The sequence below is a fragment of the Anser anser genome (assembly GCF_964211835.1).
Source record: "Anser anser genome assembly, chromosome: 3".
NCBI classification, from domain to species: Eukaryota; Metazoa; Chordata; class Aves; order Anseriformes; family Anatidae; genus Anser; species Anser anser.
In genome coordinates, this window is record NC_139722.1 from 40,131,984 (window position 1) to 40,157,374 (window position 25,391).

Here is a 25,391-nt window from a genome sequence, read left to right on the forward strand (position 1 = left end):
TTCGCCTACCTGCCCTGCTTGTGCGCCTCGCCATGGGCTTCCCGTCTCTGCCGCTGGGGCCGGCTGCAGTGAAACGACAAGAAAAGGGTGAGATGAAACAGCCTGTTGCGGGGATCCCACCACATGGTTTAACAACATCGGGAGGAAAACATGGTTGGGTCTGTGGTGTTGTCTGTTGTAGCACAGGTAAATGGCTCTTACCTGGTTGTGCCTTGTCACCATAGGCTGGACGAAATGGCTGCTCTGCGCGCTGCCATTTTGCTGGGAGAGGAGGGCAGAGCCGGGGGTGGGTTTTGAGAGAAAACATTTCAGGGCATTTCTACCAGCAGAAGGGGCTTTGCCCCATCCAGAGAGCTCTGGATGGCCCAGTCCCACCCCACCATGTCACACCCTGTGCAGGTTACCCAGTGGTGTCCCCTGCAAGGGGACCTGCTGCCTTAGCGGTCTTGGTGGGACAAAACAAGCAACGAGCCCATTAAACACACAAATCCTGCCTTGACAACTAACGAAACAGTGCAACGCATAACAGCTTTGCTTGGTAGTCTTTGTTTTTCTTAGGTAGGAAAAGACTTTTATACACAAGCGTGAAAAAAAAAAAGGCCACAAAAGAATACAAGAAAGTGTGTGTAAGCAGCTCTTTTAATGCATTACATCTACTGAACCGAGGTAGTTGAATAGAATAGTTTCATGAGAAGAAAACCTTTGAAAAGTATTACTGGGGGGGATAAATATTTATAATAAATGTTTGTTCCTGTTTTGTATTGTCTCCCGACTGTCTGCTCCTCTCAGGTGTTTGGGCAATGGTTTATTTTATCATTAAAGGAACACAGTACTTTTAGTAGCATGCTAGCTTGAGTAAAAAAAAAAAAATAACATTTTAAACACTTAGAACTTGCAACTCATCTTTAATTAAATTTTTTTTAAATGAGCTTCTCTCTGAAATAAACACTCTACTAATGAGACTTTTCACCCATTAACATACATTTAAAGTCCTGATCTTCAGCCTGACAGAGGAAAAGCTTATTTTGCAATGACTGTCACCACCCGAGTGCCATTGCCCCTTGAGTGAGAGGTGGCCAAACCCCAGGTTTTGTGGGCTGTTTTTTGTTTGTTTGTTTGTTTGTTTTGTTTTCCTGGGCTGGGAACTCTCTAAAAACTGATGGTGTTGTAGGGAAATTCTTCTTGTTGGTGTTACAGAGAAGTAAACAATCTCCATATTGCCCTGGCTAGCAGTGGGCACTGGGCTGTACCACTGACTCACCCCGAAGCAAAACATTTGCCAAGTGAGATTGGTATCTTGCCAGAATCTGTTGTGTTTAGTAGAAGAGGACTGGAAATAAATCCTCATGCAGACCACTCTTTTGGGAAGCTTTGGGCCATGCAGCTCCATTGCTATTGCAAGGAGCAGCTTCTTTGGTGCTTGGACCCAGACAAAGTGCAGCAAAAGGCACTTGCAAATGCAAAATGCACTTTATGGAGTCTTCTGCCTTGTTGATATGCCCTTATGCTGCTGCTGACGTGGCTTGCTGCTGTCTGCTTCTTGTTTGCTGGCTCGCAGGAAGTAATTTCACATGTTTTGGGCATAAGCAGATTCTGGTGATGAGCTGACCTACTAAAATGACTTTAAAGTGCCCTAGTAAACTCCTGACTGGTTAGGAATAATGTAGGTATTCAAACAGGGATGAAGCAAGCCATATTTCTGCTATTTCTAATTTCCATTCCTTACTGTAGTCTTTATCTAATGCTTCACATTGGCCGTGACCCTATGCCAGCTGCCAAGGGAGCCTTCAAGGCATGGCCACCAAAGATTTGTGGCCGAATCCTCCCCATCCTCTGCAACTGGCAAACCCATGTGGTTCCTCTTTTTCCTTCCAGGTGATTCTCCACAGTCCCTAAACTAAGCTTTATTTCTGTATCACAAACCAGCATGAAATGTCCCCCGTGCTCCAGTTACTGCAGGACGTCAGGGTCACTTGTGTTTTGGTTCATCTCCTTCACTTCTTAACACTGATCTCATTCCCCTTGTCCATAGCTCTGAGGTTACCAAGCTTCCCCAGCTTTTCTGCCCCCCTCCTGTAGCAGCAAAACATCCTTACCTGTTGCCAGCCATTCCCCAGTTACTGTGATTCGAAGCCCCATCTCTTTCTACTCAATGCATAGATTTTCTGCTCTGGTTTCTGGGGAATGCTCTGCTGGTTTAGTGATCAGTGGCAGCTACATTATGAGACCCAATTAGCCTGCCTGCTCGGGCTGTGAATCAACTGAAAGGTGCTGTGCCTTCCCCTAGCACATCTGCTGTCCCTGAGCGTTTGTGGCAGATAACTGTACTCAGGAGTTTCAGTCCAGACATTGCTCACAAATTGCTCAGCCCAGCTGTCTGCCAACATGGCCACATAGTGTATGGCAATGCTCCTGCCTCCGTCTGCATGACAGGCAGTCTTCAAAACTAATCAGTCACTCAGGAGGTAAAATATACAGAATAATGAACTTTTTATTATTTTTTCCCAATGTCAATATTTAACTCCTAACAGTTATAGTGCCAAGAGGCATTTCATGGCTCATGAAGCTCACTGAGATGCTTTATGAAAAAGCAGAAAACACCACTGGAGCAGACTGGCATTTATTCTGTTCTCCCTGTGCATCGCTAGAGCAGCTCTCAGGCCTCTGATGGCACCTGGGTGATGCAGTCTTTCCAAAGTCCCACCAGCTGCCCCCACTAGGTGACTTAACCTTAGGACTTCCAGGGGAAAAAAAAAAAACATTCAGCAAAAGAGCTACACACACAAGGCAAAAGGCAGTTACTTCTTTTTAAAAGAAGCCTGAGATTTACTATGGCACTTATAGTCCCTACAACTCAGCCAAGAGAGTTGCAGAGTTAGGGATAACCATGTCTGATTTTCAGAAGAGACGTCCAAACATAACATATGAAGGACACAGCAAGCATTTCCAAATGCCTGGCTTCACAGGACAAGTGCCAGAGGAGTGTCAGGTTCACACTGTGCGCCAGACTACCTACAATATTCTTCATCTTTGAAATAAGAGCTTCTGAAAGCAAACACAACAAGTGATAGAAGCCACTACACATCTTAGCATTTTGGTCTGTAATTACTTACACAGGACATATTTCCCACCTATAAATCATACTCTATTTTCTCAAGGGGAGGCAATATACCTCTAGTATATTGTACCTCTAGTATACACAGTGAACTATTTTACACTCTTTTGATAATCTTATTAGGATCGAGAACATTTCTTCCTTGAGGAATTAAATCCAAAATACAGTTCAAATTCTTCAGGAAAAAGCAAATTTGGAGTATTTTCCTCAAGAAAAATGTGAAGGTAAGTTGCTGAAATGTATTATAGAGATGCAGAGAGAAAAGACTGCCAGTGGCTCAGTGACTTGGCCACTAGCCCAGGATGTGGGAGCAATTTCCACTTCTATCATGGGATCAGGAGCAAGCCTGGAAATCTCCTTGTGCCTTGGATAATCATGGGAACTGTCAAGTGGATGTGGCACTTGGATGTCCAGGTGATGGACATCTTGGTGTCCTACAGAAAGCATGTCCACAGTCAGTGAAGATATCTGAAGAAATACCTTGAATTTGGAAGTAATGGAGCCAGATTCAGATGGCTTTTCCTTGTTCTAAGGGGCAATGTCCTTGGGTAATGGTGCTGGTGGGTTTGGCAGACTGACCTAACATTAACATTTTTCACTAACACTAACAGTTTTCTCCATCCCTTATGGCATCAGGTCTGCAAAGAGGATGGCAGATCAGAGACGAGATGTCAAATCAGATCCCATCTCAGGCAATTTTGTTGAGATGTAGTTGTGACATAATCTCTGCCCCTTCGGTTACTTGCGTCATCAGCAACATTTTGGCTGGCCCTGAACCTCTTACCCTGAACAGAGGTGCCCACTGCCCTAGGAAGCCTGGCAGCTGGTGGCTGGAAAAGAGATGTCCAGGGTTCATCCATATCATCATCTCCACATCATGTTAAAGGCAGAAACCAGGTGAGGGGTGCTGAGCAAGGACATGGTGGAGAGGCAGGAGGGGCTCATGGAGATGTGGACTAATGTATAAAATGTTCATGAAAGCACACTAATTTTTACTTAAACTGGGAGAGTTACAAAGTAGTGAGCTGTAGACAAGCCACTAAAAAATGAGGAAAATTAATCACAAAAAATATTTTATCTTGGCATTTGGCAAGCTCTTGTTTGCCTGTAATTATTATGTTGGGCCATTTGTCCTTCTGATTAGTAGGTTTAAAGATGGAGTGGAAAGGTCACCTCTTGCTATTGCAGGTGGTTAAATCTTTGAAAAGAAATGGGGAGAGAGAGCTATTTTCTGTATTCACATCACAAAGTCCAAGAAATAGTGCGATTCAGAGCTGTTCTACCATCTTATTTTTGAATGACACAGAAAATTCAATGAGAATGCCATTTTAATGCATTATCATTTGAATATAGATCAACTGTAGAATTCAAAATATCCTGAGGCAGAAGACATACAGGCACCCTTCACATTTTGTGCTTCCTTTGCTCTTTCCCCGGTCATGAACATTGGCAAAAGAAATAAAAATAAAGAAACCTATACCTATTGATTATTCACAGCAAAGTCATGTCACCTGAGATCCTGGCACTGTGCCTGAGGTTGCAGAAATGAAATTCCCCTCATGCAGCAGAAACGGCATCCAGTGGGTGTCCATTTGTTGGGTTTCATGGCAGGCGCGGTGCCAGGGCTCAGCTCAGTGAAAAGGAGGAACGGATGAAGGGAAGCGGAGCAATGCCTAAAGGTTCAGCATCTGCCCCAGTCTTTGAAGAAAAGACTTCTTTTGACTTGTGAGCACAGTACAGACTGGGGAAGGGTAGATAAGCTGGGGGTATTCAAATCAACTCATGCCAATGGCACTTCCCCCGGAGCACCAGGAGTACCAGCTGAAAGAGTCTCCAAGCCATTAGCAGGTACCTCTGAGGACTTCTCACAGACAGGAGATATCCCTGAGGGAGGGTGTATACAAACACAAAACCTAGCTTTAAGCAGGGATGAAAATAAGGATGCTGGAGTTCTGATGTTTGGAAAGAAACTGGGACAAATTCATGATCCGTTTGTATGCCCTCCCCCAGGGATAACGAGATTATAAAGATCACTCAATGCAAATCTTTACAATAATTGATGTCAAAGCAGTCTAATGTCCTTCTGACAATGTAACTGGCCGCCTTAGTGTAAGTACGAAGAAAAGTCGATTTGAGGGAGGTTTTTAAATTTACATTACTAAACCTGAGAAGTACGGTGTAGATGAAACTGTGACTTTGAGTGTGGTTGAACGACCATGGTCAGAGCAACTGACATTACTTTGCTGTCAGGCTGGGGAGACATATTAAATGGCATCTCACTGATTTCATCCTGGGAACTACTAGGCAACATCTGCAATCATAATGCAGATGACAGAACTATAAAACTTGTGCACGACATCATGCTTGAAAGGGATACAGACACTTTGGGGTCTATGAATGCAATTCAAAGCAGCCCCAACACACTGGAGGAATATAAAATATAATATATATATATATATAATATATATATAAAATATAAAATATAAATATATATATATATAAAGAACTGTGGAATACAGAAAGCTAATTGTTCAAATGCAGACTGGGGAGTAAGTAGCTAATTAGCAGTACTACACTTGTCTTAATTCCATACAGGGAAATCACTCTGTCATCATAAGGGCAATCAAAACCATCAGTGGTTAAGGAATTTGTCTGCACTACAAAAAATACAGGATTGTAATGATTCCATTGTTGGGACAGTGTTAAGAAATATTCATTCAGGCACAGGACCAGAGAAGGATTTAAAATAAATGGACTGAAGAGTAAGAGGGCACCAGGCTTCCACCCAGAAGAAAGCCAAGTAAGAAAGTGCTGAATTAGCATTTAAATTGACCCTGGTGTCACAGGAGGGAAAAGTGACAGCTTTACATTTTGGAAAAGAGCTCAAAGTAGAATCTGAGAAGCTACAGACTCCTCCACTGGACAGATTACCTACAATTATAGTAAAAAACACCAATAGTAGACACCAGGTAAATACAATATATACAATACAAAAAGAGCTAGGGACAGTTTGACTTTTTTGAGGGATGTTATGTCCTTTTTAGAGAGTTCTCTAAAAGGTTAATGAACTTGCAATCAAGATGACACAGTACACCTGAGTTTCCAAAAAGCTGTTGACAGAACCATCCCAGAGGCTGGTAAAGACACTGGCCAGTCAGGAAGAGGGAATGACTGACGTGAATGACTACAAAGTAAGAAACCAGAGGAATAATAGAGAGTTTTCACTAAGAAGAAAGGTTGTCATTATAGTCTCCTGAGAATCTGTGATAGGATCTGTGTCATTCAATAAATTTCTAAATGATTTGAGCATTTCAGCGCTATTAGTAACACCAAGCACACCCACATCTCACATACTCAATGCCCATAGCAGGAAAAAAAAAGAGACAGAGGAAGAGGAGAGAGACCAGGCAGCTCGGAGGTGGGGAGGGCTTCCAGACAGCCTGAACAGGGCTCTCCAGATCAGAAGGGAGACAACAGACAAGCAATAGGATGTAATTATATAAAATCAGGAGTGGAATTGTGAAGGTGAACAGGAATTTGTTGCTGACGGCTTTTCACAACACGTAATAAGAAGAAAATTGAAAGGAAGTACACAAACACAGCATGTCGCTGTGAAATTCATGCTCACCAAAGGCTGAGAATGCTAAAAATGGAAATGAGTTTGAAAGGTGTCTGGGCAGTTCACAGAAGAAAGACCAGAAGGATCATTTCTAATGTGAATCCAACCCATGAATCAGAAAATCAAACAATTTATATGTAGTCAGGAGGGAGAAAACTGCCTTCCAGTATCTCTTGGTTGGCTTGTTATATTTTGTTTGTTTGTTTTGGTTTTGTTTTCATTGTAATGCTGGGTTGCAGATATCCTTTTAGAGCCTCTTATATCTCCTCACACCAGCTCATAAAACACATTCGAGCAATGGTAGGCCAAAAGTCAATACGAAGCTGCCAATCCTGAGCACGTAACATGGTGGCAACATTGACTGGAGATGTTATCATCAGTCAGTCAGTAAAGAGGCACAGTACCTGGGTGTATGAATGTAGCTACAGAAATACTGGTAAAGACAGTTTTCTGACGCAAACCACCTGAATAGAGATAGAAAGGTATGTGAAGTGCAGACCCAAAATAAGTACCAGAAAGGATGAAAGGAAGCTGGTGATAACGATGAAAGGAGAAAATACCATTTTCATAGAAGCATCATTTGCAGTGATAAGCAGAGAAGACACTTTCAGCTGGGTTTTGAGAAAAATGCACAAGACTTCCAAGAAAATTGTCATGCAGGATTGCAGTTACTTGAAATAGAAATGGGTGGAAAGGGACAATGAGAGAAATAGCAAAGCAATGATGAAGAAAAAGATAATGTATACTAAAATAAAGAAAAGGAGTGCTGTTGGACAGAAGAAAAAAGATTTCTGGCAAGTGGAAGAAGAGGAAAGACAGGCAGCAGCAGCTGCTGCTGAAGGAGAGGAGGAAGCTACAGAATAATGCTGGATCAAAGCAGCAGGAGAAAACCTGGCAGAGCTGTGCGACAGGGGAATCGGGTGTGCCTTGGGGCAAATAGCGGAGGCAGGTGAAGAGGAGGGCAGAGGAAGTCAGGGGCAAAAAAGAGAAGTTGGAGAAGAGGAAGCAGCTTGCATGGGGGAAGGAAAAGGAGTAAAGGAGATGGAGGTGAAAGGAGGAAAGGGAAAGGCAAGGTACCAACAGAGATGGAGAGACTCCCGTCACGCTGGCCTGAAGCCCACACCAGGCCTCTTGCTCCGAAGGCACTGCCGGTGCCTGTGGTGTCAGGGCACAGCACTAACTGCTGACCTTAAAGCACCGTGCCCTGGGAGCTGCAGGAGCTCCGCTGGGCCTGGCTCGCTGCTGATAGAGTGCTCACATAGTCAATGCTTTCATGGGGCATTTCACAGGCTTATCATGCACTCAAGATCTGATCTAAAGACAGCTTGCATTAGTAAGCTTTGTTTATGCAAATAAATGCTTTCGGGATCAATTGTGAAGATAAGATACAAAGGCAAAACTCTAGGGCAAGAGAACAGCTCAAGGAAAAGAAATCCTGTTAGGGCTCATGGATGAATTTACGAGGCCAGAGAAAGCCGTGAAGGTAGGAGCTGCCTTAGGTGTAGAAGGCAGCCTCAGGGAGGGTACCAGGAGAGCTACGTGTGATTTACAGCACACAGGCAGCTCGTACACAGCGTGGTCAGGGTACAGAGGAGCTGGTAGCACAGAAATCCTATCCAAGTTTAACAAAATCAAGGCAATGTCATGATGCAAATGTTTGGCAGGATGCTGAGCCGTTGAGAAAGGACTGGGAAGGAACCGTGGCCATAATGATGCAGAGTGGCTCCCCTCATTCAGGAAGAGTGCCACTAATGGTAATAACATCTGAAAATGTCATAAAGATCCTTGGCCATGAGAGGGACCCTGTGACAACAAGCAGAGGGCTTATTGCAGAGGATGTCAACCAACTGCTGTAAAAGATAGTTCTCACTGGCAGAAACGTAAGCAGGGAGATCTGGAAGAGCGGAAAATGAGTTGCTATTTGGAGACCAGAGTGAGGCAAAATGATTATAATGCAGCCAGGGAATGGCAGGGACATGACTAAAAACATGAAGCAAGTCTCTCAGCTAAGATTAAACAAACACAAGCCGTAAATCTTGTACAGTGAAATCTCTTCTGCTGAGAGTTACTTGTCTGAAAGGTGGTTATAAAGCTGTCCAGGGAGATTTTAGTGTTAAAGGAGATTTTTTTTCCCAGCAGTTAGCTCTGTCAAAGCAACCTGGGCTCTGCTCCAGGCCAGTTCGTTTCCTTTTGCTCATCCTCTCTAGCAGATTCTGCAAGTCTAATTAGCAATGCAGGCTTTGGCCGTTTTGTTGACATAATGATTTTGTGGCCTTTATACTGTCCTTGCCGTGATCCCCACACGGCCTGGTGGCTCTCCAAGAGCAGTTGGGAAAGCAGCAGACAGCCCTCGTGCTGGCTCTCAGGGTTGCAGCTTGGGCCTGTAGGAGTTTTGGCACTGTGAATCGTGTGGGACTGAATCTGGCTTTGCGAACTCTACAGGATTTGCACATGGCTGACTGCAAACTGTGAGCACGTCTGCAAGGCGCAAAAGGTTTTGTTTTTGTATTGCTGCTCTTTAAAGTGAAATTCCTTTGAGGTGATTTGTCCTGGAGATAAGCAAAAATCAGTAGCCGAGTCTTTGAATGGCACACAGACATTTTTACAATGAATTACAGTGTCGGAAGGCTCTGTAGTAAGTCCCACGCAATAAAGTTCTCTACATTGCTGCTTGCACTGTGTATGCATACTTTAACCTGTTCTTATTTGCCATATTCTTGTCACACTCCACATTGAGTCCCAAAACCTCATCAGCTATATTTAAGGAATTATTTTGGACCTTTTGCAGAATTTCTGCCATGCAAACCCAGCACCCAAAGGACCATGCTGCATGTGTGAACTCTCATGGGGAAAACCAGGCCTCTCTCCCGACCCCTCATCAAGGCTGTCCTGTCTCGTGCTAGAATGGCTGCTTTGGGGTACCTGCAGCACCAAAAATTGTGACAAAGGCAGCTTCTGACACTGTGCCTTCCACCCACCCCATTCACCCTAGCAGCAGGAACGCAAAGGCTGGGGGATCAACTGGATTTGAGCAGATGAAAGGACAAGCCCTGGAGCTTACAACTGCTGAGAAAATGGTGAGTTTTTATTTGAAATCAGAGTTCAGAGCAAGAGAGTCTCGTTGGAAGAACCTAACACTTCCATCCAAATAGACAAGCCAAAAGAGTGCATCTCCTCCATCAGCTGCACCGCGAGAGTCAGGAGCAAAGCTGGACGCTTCCCTCAAGGACGGCAGGAAGCTGGCAGCACACCCGAGGTGACAGGTCTCTACTGCAGGTGCCCACTCTGCCTGCCAGCACCGGTGGCTGGCGCTGAGCTCTGACAGGATGGCAAGTGGATGGTCTCACGCCCCCAGAGGGCTTCTGGAGGCTTGAAAGGCCAAGGGTGCAAACCAAGACAGCCTGAGCCATCTGTGGTCGTGTGGAGCCTGCCTTTAGACAGATTTTCTCCATCAACCTCCAGTGAGCCTCTTCAGAAGGACAAAGGCTGCAGTGAAGAGATGGATTTCCATCCTGCTGCTTGCCTCAAGCCTTATGAGCAAGAGACAGCAGTGCCTGAAGAGGAGTAATGAAATACATTGCTGTAACTTCTTCTGCATAATGGATATTCAGGGCTGAGTCTTGAAGGGAAGGGAAGCAGAGCTCTTCAGGAGCAATCTTCACTACAATTTTCTTCTGATGTTATATAGGATCTCCCCTCACTCTGTTTTTCTCCCAGGCTTTAATTCTGCAATGGGAAGAGGCATTGACTTTGAAATGCAAAGGAACCATGCCTTCTTCAAAGCTCTCTCATTTGATCAGCGTTTTAATGTATGCTGCACCCAGTCCTGCTGTCAACCCTGCAAAAGCAGTGAAGGGGCAGAGTCAAGGTGTGGGAAACATCCTACACTGAGAAATTTAAGAAGTTTGGTCTGAATATATCTAAGAGGAGATGAGGAGGGAGCTTGATCCATCTGCAAATACCTGGATGGAGAAGAGACAAGGTGGCATAGAACAGGAGCAAACAGATGAAAGCTGAAGTAAAAAATATTTGCAATACTATTATTATTGTTTTATGTGTACATGAGATTGAAGGTAGTTATCAGAAACTAGGGGTTCACAAAGTACAATACATACAGAAAGCTTTGTTGCTTGAGCTGAGAAGGAAATCAGAGCGATGGCCAGAATCATGCTTTTTGATCTTACAGTTGCTAAGGCTGTTAAACCATAGGTCTCATGTGGCTTGTCCCATCACAGGGAAAGCGAGCACTGTACTGGGGGCCATGCTGCTGATGGACAACCTCTGGCCATGCACCAGTGCTGCTCCTCTCTCCCCATCAGCCCTCTTCAGCATCAGCACCGTGCTACTGAGGCAGAAATAGGCCAGAAAAGACCTCCCAGGCCGTCAGAGGGCTGCCCGAGGGGCTTGTGACACCGTATGTACAAAAAGCAGATAAAGAGGCAGTTCTTGTGTGAACTGAATAGGTATTTCTATTCTCATTCTCACATAATTTTAGCACTTCTGCTGTAATTTGTTACATTGCCACTTAATTGCACCACTGTTAAGTGTTTGGTGCAGGGGAAGTCGATGTTGAAGATGCTGGAGAAGATATGGCTGTGTGTGCACGCTCCTCTCTGCTGGATGATTTTCATTTCAAGCTGTGGTACCTTGCATCTCACCCCTTTCTTTTGCCACAGTCAGCATGTCACCTCCGCTGCCGCTGCCATGAGTCCTCAGTGAAAACAGGGGTTTTGTGTCTTGTCCCACGTATGTACTGGCTCTGGCAGAGCATCCCCTGGGGCTGACCATGGGCAGAGTGGCTGCATCCATTTTGCCAGTTGTACCTCCAGGAAGGTGGTGTCACTGCTAAAGCCAATTCCTATGTTTTAGATGGCTCGGGGACCCCCAGGTGCCACCATGACATTGCTATCGCTCTGTATTGTATCCCTGCCTTGCTTTCCTCAGCAAAAGGCAGAAGGGAACACTGGAAAATAAAAAAGGACCACGCTTTCCTCACTTCCACCTTTCAATAATTTTTCCCCAAACCTAACAGGAATAGCTTGAATTCCTCAGGACTGTGACACTCCTGCGTTTCCATCCCCATACACTGTACACTGTTAATGACCATTTGGAGTCATTAAAGAACAGAAACAGTGACTATAGCAAAGCAGAAATTGCATAGGTTCAATCTGTCACAAGCAGAGCTACACAACATTTGAACAGCGATCTGTGTCAGATATATCCTCAAAACAAAACAAACACAGACAGACACAAAGAAAGGGGTTTTCCTCCAGGTATACCTTGTGATGTGCCCGAGTACAAAAATCCTCGTACAAAATTCCAAATATTCTCCAAATAGAATACAAGTAATAAGAACTCAGTTGCTCAATTGTAGCAAAAAATCTTCCTGAACTCAAAACCTCCTAAAATGGCTGTCCACAAGACAGTAGGAGAAAAATATCATGTATCCTTCTTGAGAGAGGGAGAGAGGGAAGGGAAGAACAGACTGAATATTTCCATTCACTTTGAATATCTCCATTCAATATCCTGCATGCTCTCTCTGTTTCCTCTGTTAACTGACCATAGCCTTGAGGCTTGCAGAGACTCATTTTTTACTCTCAGAAGCTCTATAAACAACCAGTAAGGGAATAAGAAAATAAATTCTGAATCTTTTCAAATCACATCTCCAGTCAATCTAATCCTCATAGCATACAACAATCCTCAAGGACCTCAGTTTCCTCTCCATTCTCATGTAAATACTCCAGCATATTTCAACCACAATAAATATAATAAAAAGCTTCTTTTTTGCACCATTCCAAACTTTGAGATAACTCACAAATGCACTTTTTTTTTTCCCTTTCTTTTTTTGGAGGGGGAGGGAAAATGGTTTTCACTATAGAAAATGCATTAAGAATTATTCTTTGGCAAAAACAGCAAAAGAAAATATTTTTGACTGATAGATCACAATCTGCAAATGCAAACTAATTGTCTGATAGATATTATATCTTGATCTGAAGCATTACATTTGTCCAGATTGTAGCTATTTGAATGTAAAAAAAATGAAACTCACCTGCCTTTTTTGTACGCCTCATGTATTTCTTTTCCTTGTCGGTGGACTCTGCATTCAGTGGATAAAACCCATCCCCACAACAGCAGGAAGATGCTAAAATGCATTTTATGGACAGTCAACATGTTACCTGAATGTTCTGTATCCAGAAATAGTCCATACAAGAAGAAGAAAAGCAAAACGTAGATCCTGTTTCTCTTTTTAAGACATTATCGGTCTGATCGTTATTGGAAGGATGTTTACTCATACAAAAAATCATCCTGCAGTATTTAATCTGGACAGTGGGGAAAGCAATTTCCACTAAACCTATAAATCCCTCTACGTCAGATGGCAGGGATTTTCTAGCAGTGTTGAATGCATGTATTCTCAGAGAACAATTATTTTTTTGTCCAAACAGGCTATTTTATTAATTGGTTTAAATTGAACCCTCTTCTAGTGCCTATCAGAAGTGGCATGTATATATTTCTGTCTGGTTAACCAGAGTGGTGCAGCTGATCAGACAGGTGTCATAAGTCATTTTGTAATCACTGAACTTATCTGTATTGCGGTGACATTTGTTACAGGCGTTCCAATAGATTAAAAAGTGTTAATAGACATACTGGTTTGCAGCTGAAAGTCTTCATTTCCATTTAGCTCTGTGAGAGCGTGCTTTGATCCTCTGTGGTTTTCTAATTAATTTACAGTTGTACCGTGGCTGGAGTGGTCAGTGCCTTCAAGGCTTGTGCCAGATATCTCACTGCTGAGCAGGGTCTCTGGAGAGCATCCCGGTGGGGACACAGAGGGACAGAAGGACAGCCTGAGCACAGGGCTGTTTGGAAGGATCCTGTCAAAGCAGAGCGGCTTTACGCCAGAGCCACAGGAGAGCTCAGGGGGCCGATGTGCTGGGTCTCATGTGGCTAACAAAGTTCTCATTCTTGCTACCGAAAATAAAATAGCATGGGCAGAAACACGTGGTTGAGCCAGCCACATTGTCCATTTCTTTGGAGCTCACACCCCTTCCTGTATAGCACACAGCTTCATGTTTTCTCTCCTCCTCCTCTGTGTCTCCCTGCAAGGCTTTACAACTCTAGTCCCACTTGTGCCTTGTCACAATGTTCGTGTTGGTTGCTTTTAACATACGTTGCTCTGGGTTCTGCAAACACCACCAGCTTTGTCCCATCCAGCCCCTTGCTGACAAGGCACTTCTTCCTCTGCTTGTTAACCAAGGATTTCTATTTTAGAGCAGTTTGTCAAGTCACCCATCTCTTTTCATGAAAGTCCTTCTCCAAAAACCCTCGGGAGATCTCTACCTGGTCTAAGCCACTGTGGTTTTATTGACCTCAGCGAGCATTTACACTCCCATGGGATCCACAGAAACAACGCATTGAAAGCCACTAAAATTTCTTTCCATCAACCAAGATTCAACTTGAAGATTTGCTTGGCTGAAACTGTCCCTACACAAAGTCACCCCGGCTTCAGGAGACGGGAATCAGTTACCAGCAGTTTGTTGCAGAGGTTAGTCGCTGGTGCTGTTCAAACAAGTTGTACCCATCTTATCCTTGAAAACAATGTTTTCTCAGGTTCCACCAATTCACATATCCTTCTCAATGAAGATAAAAGGTACCTACCTTAATAATTGTTCCTTTCACCTGCGATGATATTAGGTATACTCTAATCAAATCTCTTCTCAGTCTTCGCAATGATCTGTATAAAGTTTTACAAAGTCACAGGGAACTTTTTTGTCTCTTTGGAATAGTTTTTTGTGACTTATGCATTTTGTTAAAGTGCTAGTCCCTTGCTAATGCACCAGATTGCTTCCAGGGAGCAATGGGGATTCACATGCATTGGACAACCAGGAATCCACTTAGCTTCCCAGGAAGAGCTGAGGTCGCTTGGTACTAAACGTAAGAGAAGGGAAACCTTCATCCTCTGATTAACAGGGGGAATTTACTAAGAGAAGATATTCAGAAAGGCAAAACAATGCATTCAAATGAAATATATTTTTAAATATTACCCTTAAATTTTGCTCAACCTTGAGCTTGAGTAGATGGAGAGTTAATTTTGCCTGCTTTCTCTGTGAGACTAACAAAAAGTTAAAGATACAGTACTATTTTCATTCAGTAGTTAGAAATGCCGTGAATACTGAACAAGAAAAGAATGAATTTCTCGGTACAAAAAAGACAGGGATCTTCTAGAAAGAGTCCAGCGGAGGGCAACAAAGATGATACAGGGCCTGGAGCATCTCCCCTGTGAGAAAAGGCTGAGAGACCTGGGTCTGTTCAGCCTGGAGAAGAGAAGACGGAGAGGGGACCTTATCAATGTTCACAAATATCTTAAGTGTGGGAGACAGAGGGATTTGGCCAACCTCTTTTCAGTGGTTTGTGGGGACAGGACAAGGGGCAGTGGCCACAAAATGGAGCACAGGAAGTTCCGCACCAACATGCGAAAGAACTTCTTCACAGTGAGGGTGACGGAGCACTAGAACAGGCTGCCCAGGGAGGTTGTGGAGTCTCCTTCTCTGGAAATATTCAAGGCCCATCTGGACGCCTACCTGGGCAGCCTGCTCTAGGGAACCTGCTTTGGCAGGGGGCTTGGACCCGATGATCTCTGGAGGTCCCTTCCAACCCCTACAATTCTGTGATTCTGTGATTCTGTGAATAATTTGCAATGAACAGTATTTTCAGCAAATTAATCTGTCTTTACAGTTTGTAGATTATCTGTGATCCGACTGCAGTTTCCTCAAATGACTTTATTATTTAAGTTTATCAACTAATGTTTGGGGAGGGGAGTGGTTCCTAGGGATTCATAACAAAACCTTGTAAATGCGAACCACTGTTTAGTTTTATTTGGTTTGATGATCCCATGCATTTTTTCCAGTTCACCCATCAAATGACTGCTCACAAATATAAAATTAAACACATCCTCTGCATTCCAGATTCCCAGTTAGTAATAGCATAAGTACAAGAACTAAACATCTACCCACGTCTGACAACATTCACTGGAAAATCTCGGAGCAAATTTTAAAATGTCATACGAAAGCTGCAATGCCCTTGACTTTGATTACTACGATACCAGTTCTGCAGATAGGGGAGAATGTGAGAAGGCTGCACCAAATCCCTTGCAGACAGTCAGTAGCTGATCCAGGAGCAAATGAAGAAATGAGAGCAGACTATAGAGATGAAGACAAGTGAGCAATGTTGAGCTTCACTATAGGAAAGGCCATTTATTTCCTTTTTATGGCTGAAGGCATCTTTCCTGGAATACTTTTGTGCTTGAAGTTGGATACTTCAGTACTTTATCTGGGTTAGAGTAGGAGCTGAATGCAAATGCTAATCTACTAGAAAAAAAATCTCAGGCAGCTGAAAAAGATGAAACTGAACAGGAAAGGTTAAAAAAAATGTAGAGTTCTTGCTCAAGTAGAAATGAATATAGTCTGAATACTCGGTGTTGGCTCCTACCCTAGCCCTGGGTTGTCCCAAGGTCCAGCTCCACATCAGTGGGCACTGATGGGTGCTGACGTCCTCACATGGCTGTGCTCTGCCTCCCTTTCCCCATGGGGCTGAGCGTTGAGTCAGGCCAGAGGGATGAAGCAGCAGAAAATGCATCTGTCTTATTCTTTGTGCTGCCTCCAGAGCACGCAGCCCTGCAAGCCCATCCCCGACCCAAGGGAAGGGCAGATCCCAGCAGCCACCCCCTGTATGGAGGCTTGGCCTCCATGGGGATGCAGCCTCCAGCTCCTGTGGAGCTCAGGGACCTGCTCGACACCCGCTGCCCCTGCTCGGGGGCTTTATCACTTCAGTAACTTTGATCCTCAAAGGAGTTCAGTGGGACCTTGGGCTTTTACTTAGTTATTGAGGCCTCTAAATGCAGGCTTCCCAGACTGTTTGGGACTCTAATCCTGGGTTTCCTGGGTTTTCACAAACAGATGATAAGAAATGTCAGAAAAGTAAATATTTCATTCTGTTTGACCCAACTACATTGTTCCAGTTTGTTAAATCAACAAGTTTTGGACCAACTAAAGATAGTTAGCGCTACCCACTTTTTCCATTTGGTCAAAGAAAAGCCATCTCTTTGCCTGATTCTATTTATAACCAGTCTATCTTCAAAACGAGAGTGTAGTCAGACCAAAAAAATGACCCTGGTTTTTTTTTTCTTTTTTTTTTTTTCTTTTTCCTTTGACTCAGCTGCATACTGAGATCCTGACCTTGCCAGGAGTAGGAACCCAGTCTGAAGAGCAGTCATGTGAGCCACCAGCCACCACTGGAAACCAGAAATGCTTTCAGTGCCCAAGAGGTCAAGGAACTATGCAGTGTAAGTGTCTGACACAATGACAGCTCTACCCAAATCACGAACCCGACCTTCTCGTCTTTAATTACACAAAGCTTCAAATTGCACGGTAATGCACAGTATACACACTGTAAAACATCCCTGGAGCTATAATCAGACTGCAACAACCACACATAAAAGACCCCGTCACATTTACATTTTCTAAACTCTTCCTAATGGGCACTTGCCTTTACCGAAGAGCTTTTAATGCAAACTTGGGTGGATGTGTCATGGTATCTCCGTTGTGATTCACTTTTGCAATAGCCTGAGGAGCACAAGGGTACCAGCGTGATTGATACGATGTTGTTTGACTTCTGGAAAGCTATTTACCCTGTGCAGCTCTGTTTCTTTCAGAGACAGCACTCTGTGTCTCCAGGGCATGTTGCCAGAGTACTGTTTGTTACTTCTTCAGCGGATTCAGTCATGGATGTTGTCAGAGACTCTAAAAATCAGGCTTAATATAAAGTTAGTGGGGTTTCTGCAGCCATTACCCTTGCCCCTTCTTAACAAGTGTACTTCCATCCTTTGGGTCGCTCACATGAGATACATGCTGTCTCTGCCTAAGCTGAAATACATCAGCTGGATACTTCGTACGTGTTGGATATAGGACTATCCTCAAGGAAGATATTAGCACAGACGCCAAACAAAATTTGGACAACTCAGGGATGCAGTGGTGTATCCACTGCATTTCACTATGGTGGTGTCAGCAGAGGTGGTGGTTATTCATAGTGCTCCTAGCATTAGTGTCCTCTTTGCACGACTTGAAATCAAACTCTCCAGAAAGCTGAGAGGATGAGAGGAGTACGAATACACGTATGTACACTGAGGTGACAGTGACTAAAACTAAAGGAGCCTACGCAGAAAGGGAAAAAGTATAATATTTCCTTTGCAGGTACAGGAGGCAAATACACACTTTCCTAATCCATAACTTTATAGGCTGTGTTTGTGGGGAGCAGAGACCAGGAGCTGCTGGGAAGAGTGGAGCATTGGGAATGTCCGAAGAGGAAGATTTTACTTTTCAGTGTTAAAGATCAGTAAATGAGATAGCATAGGAGTTCACCAGGATTGGGATCATGCCACTTTTTATAGATGCCAAGGATTTCACCATGAATAGCTTTTGCACTTTATTATCGTATTTGTCTTTATATCCCTGTCTCTCTTGCACCTTGCTTATAACACATCAGAACAGGTTCACATGCTCCTCATAGCCAACACTGGGACTTCTGCAGGTAGTGGTGAGGATATTGGTGGACCTCAAGAAATCATAACACTAATGAATAATTAGATTTCAACACAACGTGAATGGCAGGGAGGAGAGAAGTGCCAATGAACCCATGACCCCAAGGCCTTCTTATCACAGAATAAAAATCAGATAGAGGCAAGGCACTGTACATGTGCCTCTAAGCCGCTATAAATCCCTAAATGGATTGTGCACTGTATAAAAGGAAAGGGAAATGGGCCAAGCCTGCACTGGGCAGAAACCTGAAAGGCTACAGCAAACAATGTGCTTGAGTGAATTGCAGTGCTTTGGGACTAATGCCTTTGGCTGCTGTTCCTCACTGCTGCAACAAATAATGATGCTACAGCACCACAATGAGGCAAACCCTTAATGCCGCTCCAGCTTCGCTACAGCTCCTTGCTCGGGGAGGTCTTTGTCCACCCAATGCTTTTCTTTTCTCCCCTCACTGTGTGGTTTTGTGCTCGGGGAGACCCACTGGAGTTCACAAGTGTCTTTCCGTGGTCCTGACTCTGTTGGAGAGATTATGTGCGTTGCGTGCCAAGCCGTGCCCTTTTGTTTCAGCCCGTCCTGCGATTTCCCAGAGCTGCGTTAGCTGGATTAGGCGGCTTTGTGAGCGCTCGGCAGTGGGCACCAGGCTTTGTGCATGGAGGTTCTGCCACCGAAACTGGGGAAAAGATACTTTAAAAGGTAAAAGATAGATAAAAGATACTTTAAAAAGATATTTTGCCTTTAGCAGTTTTAAGGGGCTGAATTAAAATATTGAAATAGGCACTTTGTTGCCTACCAGAGCCCATTGGGAAGTACTTTCTTCTGATATGCTAGGAGGAGGCAGAGGTGAGATGCTATGAGTGTTAAGGATTCCCCCGACACTTCCCCTACACCTTCATCCCCAGTGTACAACACACTCATTTACCAGGAGGGACAGTACCCTTAAAGGGTGTGAGACTTGCGCCGTTGGAAGATCCAGAAATAGAAAGGATGAAAGTGTTCAGACTGGACTGAACCTATGCTCTGCACAGCCTCGATAGGGACTAATTTTGCTCTGATTACTAGATTCTGGTCTTCAGCCCTCCTACCCAGTCCACATTATTCTCCCCCCCTTTCTTTTTCTTTCTTTCTTTTTTTTTTTTTTTTCAATAGGTACATTTCTAGCTAAAAGGGTTTCTCAGTTTCCTCTACTCAACTCGCAGCCCATCTGCATCACCCGCATCCGGAATTTCATCGGTATTATGCTCAGTGCCCCTGCCCTGCCTTTCTATCAAGAAAAAATTCAAAGTGCTTTAAACAGACAGCGATGAAATGAAAGAAAAAAGAAGGTGGGGGATCAGAAATCCTTATACCACAAACACAGACACTGACAGGGCCATCTCAAGGCAGAAGCTAATGCAGGTGTAAATAACAGCAACAGAACCATCGACAGCAGTTCAGAGAAGGCAGAAGTGCTTAATAAGAGTTGTTCTGCCAATATTCAGAGGGGATTAAATGAACAACCAGAGTAATTACAGCTCTCAGCCTGACACTGATCCCAAAATATTGGAATGGCTGATATGACACTCAATAAATAAAGAGTTAGAGGGCAATTTAATTAATGTCAATTAGCATGGCTTTAAAGAAAATAGATCTTTCCAAGCTAGTTCTTTTTCAATTAATTTAAAATGTATTTGCTGGAGGAAATGAATCTATGCAATGTGCTTCTGTAAGGCATTTGATGTTGCACCATATGGCATTTTGATTAAAGAACAACAATAATACAGTATCAATATGACGTTATTCATAAAATAATGAAAATATTTTAGAACTGGATAAAAATACATATTGAATGTGATTGTAAATGGAAAATCTTCATCAGGCAAAGTAAATATCTTCATATTTGGCTCTTTATCCTGTTCTGTTCTTGTCAATGAGCTAGAATAAAATGTGGACTGCTTCCTGACTAAGCCTACAGTACCAGAAAGCAGACCAGAAAAACTGAAGGATCACTGACAAGGAGTAAGGGAAAAGTCAAGAAAATAGTGGTGTCATTGGCTACAGCCTACTGCAGATCTATGCATCTAAAAGCCAAGAACGTGGGTAGCACAGGGAGGAGAAATTCTGAAAATCACTGGAGAATTTGTTGGAAAACTAGCTGAACAATAGCTTCCCATACAAAAAACAACAACAACAACAAAAAAAAGAAGTCCCCACTTTTTCCAGTTTGTTTTTTAACTGAAGATGGTATACTTTTCTGAAGGACATGGGCTACTTCTCAGGCAGGGATAAATCTGTGGAAATCCAAAAACCAATACCGCAAAGAGCAGGTTGGATGCTCAAGCAGTCAACAAGCCAGGCTCAGAACAATCCATTACTGGCACCACCTAATGTGGCAAATCCTAGCAATGCTTTTCAAAGACAAATTTGTTTGGATCTGACAACCTTTGCTGAATTTGGTAGTGATAATTGTTGAAAGCCTGCACAGAAATTCTCTCCATTGCTGGATCTCGTGAGCTAGAGCTGGGATCCTGAAACTTGTCTGGTGTTGAACCTCTTGGATAACACGGCGTCGTTACTGAGATCCCCAGTAAACTTTGAGCACCTTGCCAGTTCCGTGGCTTTCTGTTGCTTTATGTGGAACATAACTAGGCAAATTCTCTGCAAATGCTCCGTCAAGAATACTCTCATGTGACCTGAAGATGGCCTTAGCAGGACACGCTCTCTGCAGTCTATGTGCTTACAGCAAACTCGTTTGGTTTTGAGGTAATTCATTCAGTGCTGCCTGTGCACAGGAACCTGGACTTCATTAGCTAACTTTCAGCTCTCTGTTTTTACCAAAATCTACCAGCTTTTCACGTACGTTTGTCTGCTTCAGTATGGTTTCTTTTCCTAAGATCTTTGCAGGCATTTTCCTTAGTCAATGTAAAGTTTCTGTCTAAACATCTGGTCTCAAGAGGACTTCCCCTGAGGTCACCAACATCTTGGAATCACCCACTTCCATGGATGTCCACCTGACAGACCCACCAACTAGCCACAAATCTGTCTGGCCATCGCTCTTAGGATCCACTCATTTCACTTGCAGCTTCAGCATCAGTTTTAACTTTTTCAGTCAAACACTAGCCATCTGCATAACATCTGCAATGGACACATGAATGGGACAACTGAGGGAGACACTTCTGAGCTACATGGTCTACTGGCAGCCTCTGGACTGCATCCAAAGCACTCTGCACCTCCCAGCCTGTAACATGGAGGGGCTCATCTGTCCAAATTACATATCTGCAGTGCTGATAGCTACATCCGAGCCAACCATCAAGGGCTGAGGGGGAAGAGTTTCCAGGAAATGGCACATTTTATCAGGAGGTGGCTGTCTGACATCAGCCAGGTGCAGCTGGCTGGCACACAAGCATTCGCACCATGGGTTCCTCCCTGGGGACCTGTGAGAGCCAGGGTGAACTCAAAAACCTGCAAGCCTAAGACAGACTTGGATATTCAGCTAGGCAAAGATTTTATTTACTCTTTTTTTTCTGAATGGGCAGAGTCTATGATGTGTGTGGTTAATATTAGCAAGTCCCGTCCTTCTATTTGTTTGTTCTGATGGAGTCTCAGATGTTGAATGTCCATGGATAACATGTCCCAGCAGCTTCCTACATGTTTTCCCTTACTGGAGTCACTGCAGCCTTTTGCTTTTGGCACAAAGAAATCCAGCAGCTTTTGTTCTCCACTGTGAATGTGCTGCAACATTTCCAGCTCTGTCAATTCTGAGATATTTCATGGTTTTGGACTAACATTGGAGTATGACTGCAGATCTGGACAGCTCTAACAGCAATATTCCTTGAATTTCTGTGCTGAAATGGCTTTAGTCTGACACTTGGATGTACTGAAGCTCTGTGAATTATACACAGTCATTTGAAAAATTACCAGTTGGCTCCTTCTCCTCTGCTACTGATCTTCATCACCATAACACTGATGTCTAAAAGCAGCAATTAAAAAAAAATAAAGAAATGAAGTGTATTATAAACTGCACAGAAACACACCAGCATGGCATAAATAGGAAGAGAACAGCAAACAGGAACCACAAATCTATATCACGCCATTCTGATTTCTATGGCTACCTTCTAAAAGCTTCTGGATGTGTTATTGCAGATGAAAAGACTCCACCAAATTGCACAGATAAAGTCGTCTGACACAGTTTCACCACCACAGCTGGTTCCTGCCTCTGGCACTCAAGCTACCAACAGTCCTTCTTGGTCTTCAGATGTGTAACAAAACAGAAATGCCACAGCAGACATTCCCAGCTGTGCCCCCCTTTAGCCTGCTGCCAAGAAGCGTAACCCCACTGCGGTGCCACAGCTCTGTCCTCCACATTTACACAGGCAAACTGGAGTTATTTTAGACCATTTTCTCAACCAATATATTTCCTCTCAAAAATGCTTATGCCAGATAGAGCTTTGATTTTCAACTTAGATTTATTATTACTTTTATTTATTTTAACTGAAGCAATTGCCTCTTTTGTTGTCTCCCACAACCTCAATTTAGTGAAGCATTTGTTTGCCCAGTTTGGCTTCCTGCTCTTGTTAATGTCTTTATATGACTGGTGGGCTGGATCTTCATCGAAACACACTGTGTATTTCCACCAGCTTAGCTTCTGCTCCTATGTCTCCTTGTCTGCAGATAGCATATGGTGTAATATGGGAAGACAGAAGACTGTAATTAGTAAAACATCAGTCTGATCATAATAATTAACTGAAATAAAATATTAATAAGAGGTCTTGTTTTGCAGCAAGAGACTGCAAGTGTGCAGGAGTCAGCAGACAATTATGTAGCACAAAAATCACTGCCATTGGCAAATGAGCAAGCTTAGTGTATCTCTAGAGCTTCTAGAGTACTAGAGCATCCTGCTTGTCCCTCTGCAGAATGAGGGGGCTCCTCAGGGGTCAGCACTATCAGAAGACAAAGACCCTCTGCCCTTTCTGTCACCCAAGTGACACCTGTGAAGAAGAGCAAGTGTGGCAGTGTCCCAGACTTTGAAGGTAACAAGCTCAATACTGAAGTGTGTGTCTTAAATCCATGTGATCCAAAAAATTTACACCCATCGGCTTCCCTTGCACCCACCCTCCTTGCAGCATCCTTGTACAGAAACCAAGGAAATGGATGCCCAAAGCCTGCAAGCTCTTCTCCATAAACTCATCAAGCCCCATCTTGGAACACTTCTCTCTGATCTCACTCCTTGGTGGGTAATACAGGTCTTCAACATTACTGATAGTTAGAAGCTTTCTAGTTTCCAGTTTTGCATTATTCATGATGAGCTCTATTCATATAAACCTGTACCAGTTTACCCTTTGACACCAGTAATTCTCCTTGTCTGGCAATTATCCTTCCTGAAGTGTTCACAGACAGAAATCATCTGTCTTCACAGCTGTGATTTTGTAAGGCTCGACAAGAAAAGCTCTTTAATTCTGTCCTTGTTAGACAGCCTTTCCATTTCCCTAACCATCCTAGGAGTCCTTCTCTACACATGTACCTATTCACATACATATTTCTTAAACATAACTAATCAGAATTGTACAAAATGTTGGAAATGAGGTCTTACCAAATGCTCTAGACCTGGTGATAATATTTCCTACTTTTACCAAGGCAGACACTTGGTACCTGTTGGAATGTCATTAGCACTCTCTTTAGAATCTCTTTTTTTTTCATTTTTCAATGTCCTTTTAGTAAGGGAGAGCAGCACACAACCCTATTAAATGTAAGGATCCTTTGCCTGGCTCAGCCTCCTCTTCACCCAGGGCCTCCACGGAGGCTGTTGAGTTTTCTCAGGAAAAACTCAGGGATTTTCAGGGATTCAGCTGACCTCACAAGTCAGGATTTTTAATCCTGTCATTTCTGCATGACCAGAAGCAGCTATTAACTTCAAGCCTTAGTGGTGTCACAGAGTTGTGCTTGGAACAGAACTTTAATTAACTTTGGTCTTCATATCATTTACAATTTTTTTATTAGTGGAATTTTGACATTCGCTTTGCAGCACAAATTATCGTGGATTTATTGAGATTTTTTTTTGATATGACATCAACGTCATAAAGCAATGGGGCTTTGATGTGAGACCATCAGCCTTGGAACCTGGTTTCTTACTATTCCAAGAAACTGCTTGGGAGCCAGACAATTTACTGATGTAACCACAGTCTAGAGCTGATGTATTTATCCCATGCTGTGGTTTTAATTTCTCCATTTGGTCTGCAAGAATATTTGAGTCTTTATACAAGTATGAACTGAGTCTTAAGGTGAAGTATTAATGTTTGCATTTCTTCTCTGATCAGGATACAAGCAACATGATTGTTTTCCTGTATGATCTTCTAAAAAAATGTCTTGAGGGTACTTTCTGCTCCTACACCTGAGAGTTTCAACTTACACCAGGTTTCTCAGGGCCCTGTACAGCTGAACTTCACAGCCTCTGTGAGCAGCTTTTTCCTTGTGTTTTGCTGGAATTTCGCTTGCTGCATCTTATGACTGTTGCCTCTTGCTGAGCATCACTGAGAGTGGGTCTGTCCCTTGTGCAAAGCATAAAAGCCTTCTCCATGTTCTGTCACCATTACTGGGCGAAGCAGCACTTCCCACGCTGACGGGGGAGCAGTGATTCAGCAGGGGACAGCCAGCTCAGCAAGGGCAGAGAGGCCTTGACCTGCCATGAACAAAAGCTGCACAGGAAAATAGAGTGCCAGATGTTGAAAAGGAAGGAGCCGCGGTGTTGGGATTGTAATGTGGTAGATGAGCTGTGTTGCAGAAAAAAAAAAAAAAAAAAAAACAACACTTTTTTTTTCCTACTTACCCACGTGGTTTCACCATTGTTTCTTATTTTCCCTTCCAAACCAGGTCAATGCCAGTTACACGAATCTATACGCATCTGACTAAAGCGGTCACATGCTGAAGCCACTGCAAAGAGCCACTGGAGTGTATGAGAGAGCAGTGCTGGGGGAACTGGGGCACAAAAGGTCTGTCAGGCAGCGTTTATCTCGCATTGCTCAATTGCCACATAAAATGGAGAGGACTGGATGTTCACTTCCTCTCAAGCACACTAGCAGAGTGGTGGAGTTAAGACATA

General features: G+C 43.5%; 1 protein-coding gene across 2 annotated transcripts in view; it reads right to left on the reverse strand.

The window, feature by feature from the left end:
* Nucleotides 1–23,748, reverse strand: part of LOC310897656 (gamma-aminobutyric acid receptor subunit rho-1) — a 40,197-nt gene extending 16,449 nt beyond the window's left edge. Inside the window, exons 1-2 of one of the 2 annotated variants that reach the window (XM_083831493.1) lie at nucleotides 12,784–23,748; nucleotides 10–63 (exon numbers count right to left, since the gene is read on the reverse strand). In XM_083831493.1, coding sequence (XP_083687619.1) covers nucleotides 10–63; nucleotides 12,784–12,905 — 176 coding nt within the window. In that variant the 5' untranslated portion in view covers nucleotides 12,906–23,748. The remainder of the gene's footprint in view (nucleotides 1–9; nucleotides 64–12,783) is intronic. The other variant, XM_083831494.1, reaches the window with a different exon arrangement.
* Nucleotides 23,749–25,391: the final 1,643 nt, after the last annotated feature.